We start from the raw sequence: 6353 nt of genomic DNA, 5'->3' as shown, positions 1-6353 counted from the left end.
ACTTTCTGTTCAGCTAACTCACCACAAGACCGGTGAAAAGGTCCACCCTGTGCGCGGATGCTGTGTGCGTACAGGGAATGCGCTGTTACTGACGCCCGAGGATACCTCTGAACTGCTATCAAGAATCGTTAAACATTGGTGCAGATGAAACTACATCTACTTTGGTGCCAGGTTTGATTCCTCTCTCTGATCCAGGAAAATCACTCTCTTGTTCTTTCCACCACACCTCCGAAAGCCAAGTAACTGAGTGGGAAAGGTCCGTCCCATCTAGGTTAACACAACGTTTCCAGCACTAGAGCCCCAGTCCAACAAAAGCTGTTGATAACAGCTGAGTCTTGCTACAGCTGAAGCCAGGGAATTCAGAGCGTGGCAACAGTCCTGCAATGTTCAGTAGCATTGTGCTCCAAAATACCTTTTTTCCTCATGCTTTACCCATTCATTGCACATTTTATTTCTGTTCTCATAGCCACAGAAAAGAGAGGAAAGGAACATACACATTTGAAAGCGCAGTTAAAAACCAGTAAACCTGTAACATCACAAGATGTCCACGTGGTAATAAACGCAGAACACCTTGCTCTCACTAGGAATTGTAAAGACGACTTTTAAAAAGTGGGGATTTTCTTGGGCACATTTTTGTAACAATGTACATGCAAAATATCAAAATTAAGTCCTAAAGAGAGTATTAATCAGTAATATACCACCTATTTCTTCTGGCTGCTTATGTAAGTTCCTTATGTCATCGTGTCATTTCCAGCTGCTAGGTTTTACTGGTCAGCTGCTTGCAGTGTTTCAGCAACTCTGGGCAAATTAATAACAGGAAAAAAAGCCACATCAGAGATCATTCCCACCATCTCGGCAGGAGCAGGTGTTGTAGGCAATGCTTTTAGCCCTGTCGGAGACTGAGGCAAGGTACTCTTTTCTGGGGTGCTTTCCTAGCAGGTTCCAGAATCCCTCAGAGCACGGAATGGCACGTATACAAACCTAAAGGGGTTTTGTACAGGAGCCTGAAGCCCGGCCAACACTCCACTGCAGCCCGTCTGCAGTTCCACTGGGAACTAGGTAGGAGGAGGGGGAAGGCAAGGAAGCACCTCAACATACAACTATCAAAAATATGCCTAGACCTCATCTGAGGAGATATGTATATTAAAAAAATAAAAATCAAAGATAAGCTTTGAAGGGTGGGAGTGCCTTTCCATCCGCATGTTTCTGAAGAACTGGCCTTGTTAATTGTAATAGCTTATCAGGTTTTAAGGAAAGGATGATTTTATCACAGCTAAACATTAGTGTATACTCTTTTGTTTTGTCAAAAATTACCTTGTAATTAGTAAGAAAGGAAAAAGAAACCCAAACCAAAACATAAAAAGCCAAATGAAAAAATTCAGGGGCTACAACTAAGGATGGCCAAGATGCAGTAATTACACCATCTCTCCTCGAGCTCCGTGCAATTTGCTGAGTGTTGTTTAACATCCAACCCCTTAAATTCATCAGCTTACATTTTGTTTTTGTGATTGGCGTAATTAGGAAAACCAAACTGAGAAATCATGATATTGGAATATTTTAAAGGCATGCCATCATAAATACTGACCAGTTTATTCACACAGTAAGATCTCTGTAACAAATGCTCTGCTCGGTGCCACATTCCAGAATAGCCACTGTTCGTGTCTTTTTCTAAGTTTCTTATATCAACAGGCTTCACAAACACTCCCGAAGGCTTTCCGGTGCGCCTGGCTACCAGAAAATTCATGGCAATGTCATCACAATTTTGAGTTTCATCTATTAAGGCGTAAACGGCTTCTGGCTGTCGCTGAAACTCTTCCAAATACCCACCGTGAAAAAACGCTGCGCCAATAAGAACCATGGAATACTGATCTCCGTTTCCAAATCCAGGGTTCTGCAGTTCGAAGCTGCCGTAGCTGTATACCCCTGAAGGAGTAGAAATGTGCTTTCTAGGAACAAATCCCACTATATGGTCTGGAAATTGCTGAAAGAAAGCAGAAATTTAAAACGTGAAAATGAAGCCCACCCCGTGAAGTGTGTGTTAAGTGTTTTCATAAGAGAGATTCAGGCTTTTTTAAGCGAGAGGAGCACGAGGTTATTGCCAGAAAAGAATGAATTAGTTGGCATACAGTCCTTTGACCTGCATACACGCTGCAGTTAAATACAGTTCTGCTGAACTGACACACTGTGCCTCACTCCACATCGTGCAGTGCCAAGAAACATCTATCCACGACATGAAGCTGTCGATCTGGCACTCAGAGCAAGTTTACAGACAACTCCTTACAGAGAAAACCCACTTTTGTCTGCGGCCCACTTTCAGTTTGAACAACATCTGTCAGCAGCTTCAGCATCCAGGTACCAGAGTTAAAAATTTGAAAGTCCTAGACTGCAGGTATAGCTACTACTGAAGAGTATTTTTGCAATTTCTACTATTCAGTGCTTCAATCCCTCTAAAATCTAACCGTGTAGCTAGAAAATCAATAGCAAGGCATTATAGTAGAACAGCACTGTAAATGAAACCCTGGATCCCAGCTGTGACTCACAAACCCTGCTGCCAAGGTGCAAAACGTTACCTGCCAAACAGAGAAGGCAAAAGCAAGGTCGTGAGCGCTGACCAGTGTGTCATCATCCATCATTAAAACAGCTGAAGGGAGGGAAAACAAAGACAATCTTTTAACTTATCAGAAGATGAAGTACATGAGCACAACACCCCGCACGGTATGTGACATGTCAGCTGTGAGAGTGCTGTACCCGTCAAGCTGCACTGTGCCTCCTTGCAAGCAGACTGAGAAGAGTTTGATTTCAAAGCTAAAGCAGGGTAGGAGCTTTGAGGTAGCTGAGGCAAATCTAAGGTTTAGGTTATCTGCCAGGCTGTAACAACACTCAGCCACCTTCCATCATCTTTGGTCCAGCCGGGCAGGCGTGTGTCGGAAAACCTGGAACGTTTGGCAAAGCAACTTAAAATTCTACTCTCTTGTGTAAAACTGCAACTAAGATGGTCAGCTACCGTTCTTTAGTGTAGGAGATTTACCGTGGATTCTTGGGTAACGTTCCACCCATCTCCTCACTACTGGCAAGCTTAGTAAATTCAGGCAGCAGTCGCTGTGATTACCTAGAGAAGGAAGAACCTCTGCCTTAAGTTTTGGGCAAAAGAAGTGGGAAAGGAGAGATGTTCTTAGATCAGAACTCCAGAATGCATTCAGGCTTTTTTTAAGCTTATAGTCAGCATAAATCCTGTTACAGTACATAAAACACTTGGGAAGCTTCTAGAGTCTTCCTAGAAGTCATGGGTGTTGCGTATCAGGCGTGTTTGGGAGGGGGCAGTGAGCAGAATCACCTTTACTAATCATGAGTCAGGTCGGGTCTGTAATGCAACATACGGGGGTTTTCCACTTGAAACACTGTTGTGCTTCTCCTGGAAAGAGCTTAGGAAGAATATTCAGGTGAACAGCTGAAGACTGGGGAAAGTACTCTTATTAAAACAGATGCCTAACCTGAGAGAGAAAGCCAGACAGCTAGGGAGGGAAGCTTCTCTGCAGAGCAGAACACGCTTGAGAACTCAGTCTTTTAAATGAGCGGGTTAAGGCAAGTCTTTACTAGGTGAGTTCAAGGTCACAGAGACTCAGCAAATACACGCACTATGAACTGCAGTTTACGCTCTAAAGGGAAGAGGCCGAACTACCTGTGTTTGCCCCACAAAGGACATGGAGAATAGAGAGAGTTGCAAAGCCCATGGAATGCATCTGACATCCCTCCTTTTTCCTTACTGCTTACGGACAGTCCCTAGCCTGCTGCTGGTGGTGCGCACCTCAGGTTGTAGCACTCGTTTCTTCCACGGTACCCACATTCTATTACCCAGCCCAACAGATCCACGGGTTTATGACGTAGTATAACTCAAACCATCTCTCTTTTAGTATTCAGGTTTTAAGTGTGAAAGTAAGATAAGCGGTAGCGATATGAACTGCTGATTACCTTTGGTTTCCAGCTCGGGGAAATTCTGGAGTCTGTTTCTCATGCGGTTTACAGTCTGAACTTTAAAGACAACAGGGACAGGATGAGGCCCCAAGGAATTCCACATTTCCTCCGGTATCTTCTCACCAACGTTGTTCCACACAACAATTACTTTATGCAGGTGGGGGATGGCTTGATAGTGATTTAAAAGCTTCAGCAGTAAGTCAGTTCTATTGTACGTCTGCATAATAAGGGTAAATGAATCGGGGGCAGACTGACCCTGTGGTTTTGGCTCCCTTCTCCAATTGGGCATTTTGTCATCTTTGACACTAGGAAGCAAAGCTGTTAAAGCACCTGCCACCAGGAGCAACACAATGATCACCACCGAAGTGAAGTGTAGCAGGCGGATTCCCAGAACTCTTCCTGGAAGCTTACAGAAGTGAAAATACCTTCAAAAGACGTAAGAGGAAAGGAAAAGCCGTGAATCCCATGTACAGTTACCTCCCTCGCTACAGCAAAACTCCCACAGTGTTAAGTAGACTTTTGGATAAGTAAATAAGAAGGATTTTAGGACTTGGGCCAATGATTTTCAACTCCCAGGGCAGATACTGCTGGTACTCGGTTCCTGTGTTTACTTGCCTTTTCTGGGTCCTATTCTAAGCTTACCCCTGAACAGTTACTCATCTGTCCGTGTTACTCATTTCACTCCAGCAGTGATTTCTGGGCTTTCAGTACGGAATCCTGATCATATTCAGTGACCCGGGACAGCCCCATCAATTATGATTTTTGAGACAGTATCTGCATGTGGTTTCACAGAAGATTTTACCATTTTTCTCCACAGTGCACATGCCGCGCTTGAAAATAGGAATGGAAGTTACATTAGTCTATAAAACCTCTCAACTTACCTCATTGTTGCTAAGTAGGGTTCTTTTTCCCCTCCTGTTCTTACGGGACGGTTGGTTGTGATCTCTGAGTCCGCTGGAAATCAGAGGGGCCTTGGAACTGAAGGCCAGCAGTTAGCCCCCGCGCTACCCAGTGTTCTGTCACACATAAACCTTCTTCCCGGCTACTGACCGACGTACGCGCTGTGGGCAATTAGCCAACCCCTGTTGTCTCTGCCTTTCAAGGAATGCCCCAGAAAGGAGGGATTACACCAGCTGGTAAGAAAGACGGGTGCAGCACACAGCTCTGCTTGTAAAGGTGCTGGCGTGTACCCACGTGATGCCTGTGCGCTCCATCCGCAGGGATGGAGCAGCCTCCTGAGCCTCACGGCCTGTGGCTCTGTTTGCCGGACACCGCTAGAACATGTATTTGGCTACCACAGTCAGCCAAGTAGTGCCGAGAAAGTTATTTTCTTTTCATGCTCATCCCCTCCACTACGCTTGCCAGGTGCGTTAGAGGCTTAAGACACAGCACCAGCTGGTTTGGAGCTTGGCAGACGGGAAGGCAAGCAGGAGTGCAGGCACAAAAGGGAGGAATGCACAAGAAGCAGGACTGCACCTAAGAAACCTGGGACTTTCGTTCTAGCTGAACACAGAAAGGGAGGCTCCTTTTTTGATTTGGGAATGGTGCTACGAAAGTTTAGAGAGCAAGAACTTGTATTTAATAACTGAACCTATGTGAAATGGGTAAGAGTAATTTGCGTAGATTATATAAACTCACTTTAAAAAGTGCAGAACTGCCCATTTGTGGGGATACCAGGGTGAGCATGTCCAAACATACAGGTCTTCCCAAATGTGGATTCTGATCTTACTGCTGACTTGTGAGGCTGGAGAGGTCACCAAAACTATTTCCAGAAGTTAATCACTTACTCTGGTTGCTTCATTTTGTAGGTGTAAACAATCATGCCAACTTCTAAAAGTGAATGGCAGCAGGAGGTACGCAGCATTTCTCAGGACCACTGCACCCTGTCATGTGTGCTTTTAGAAAGGCAAACCTTGCGCTCTCTTCCCGCAGCCGCAACCTCGCCACAACACTTACAATCCCGCTGTAACGACCAGTCGGTAACAATGGCAACGGACACTTAAGGTGAAGGTGTAAATGCTGTTTGCTGCGGTAGTAGGAGTCCCTGGCCTGCGTTCTTGCGTTTACTCAGCTGCATGCGGTGAGTAAGGGCTCCCTTGGCTTCTATGCTCCGAGTAAGCTACGCGTCTGCGCAGCGCCTTTAGAATTAGCACTTGGCAGCGAAGCGCTGACCGGCTCTGCCCGCGGAGTCCCGGGCTTACAGTGCAGGAGGGACCCCCTACACCGCTCCTGCACCCGCGCCCCTGCAGACAGCCCTCTCCAACACCAACCCTGTGTCGAAACACGGCGGTTTAATCCCCATCCCCGAAAGAGACTCCTCGCACGGGCTCCGCTCTCCGCGGGCATCTCGTCACGATCTCCCGCGGCCGAGGCGAACCGCG

The 6353-nt window shown here is 46.1% G+C and overlaps 1 protein-coding gene across 1 annotated transcript; it reads right to left on the bottom strand.

Annotated features, from left to right (window-relative positions):
• Nucleotides 1–1435: 1435 nt before the first annotated feature.
• Nucleotides 1436–4858, bottom strand: EXTL2 (exostosin-like glycosyltransferase 2). The gene is made up of 4 exons (XM_010155944.1): nt 4854–4858; nt 3970–4397; nt 2571–2641; nt 1436–1981 (listed from the first exon to the last, which is right to left on the bottom strand). Exons 1-4 carry the CDS (start codon nt 4856–4858, stop codon nt 1490–1492), a joined length of 996 nt encoding a protein of 331 aa, XP_010154246.1. The 3' UTR covers nt 1436–1489.
• Nucleotides 4859–6353: the final 1495 nt, after the last annotated feature.

Source organism: Eurypyga helias, unplaced genomic scaffold (genome assembly GCF_000690775.1).
Source record: "Eurypyga helias isolate BGI_N326 unplaced genomic scaffold, ASM69077v1 scaffold36127, whole genome shotgun sequence".
Taxonomy (NCBI): Eukaryota; Metazoa; Chordata; class Aves; order Eurypygiformes; family Eurypygidae; genus Eurypyga; species Eurypyga helias.
The sequence above is the reverse complement of the archived record's forward strand: the minus strand, read 5'-3'. Positions and strand labels throughout refer to the sequence as shown.

Excerpts from the sequence above, each read along its gene's own strand:
- EXTL2 (XM_010155944.1), bottom strand. Across the intron at positions 2,642-3,969 it reads CCCCGAGCTGGAAACCAAAG|CTGTTTTAATGATGGATGAT; the intron begins GTAATCAGCAGT and ends CCCTCCCTTCAG. Across the intron at positions 1,982-2,570 it reads TTGCCTTCTCTGTTTGGCAG|CAATTTCCAGACCATATAGT; the intron begins GTAACGTTTTGC and ends GCTTTCTTTCAG.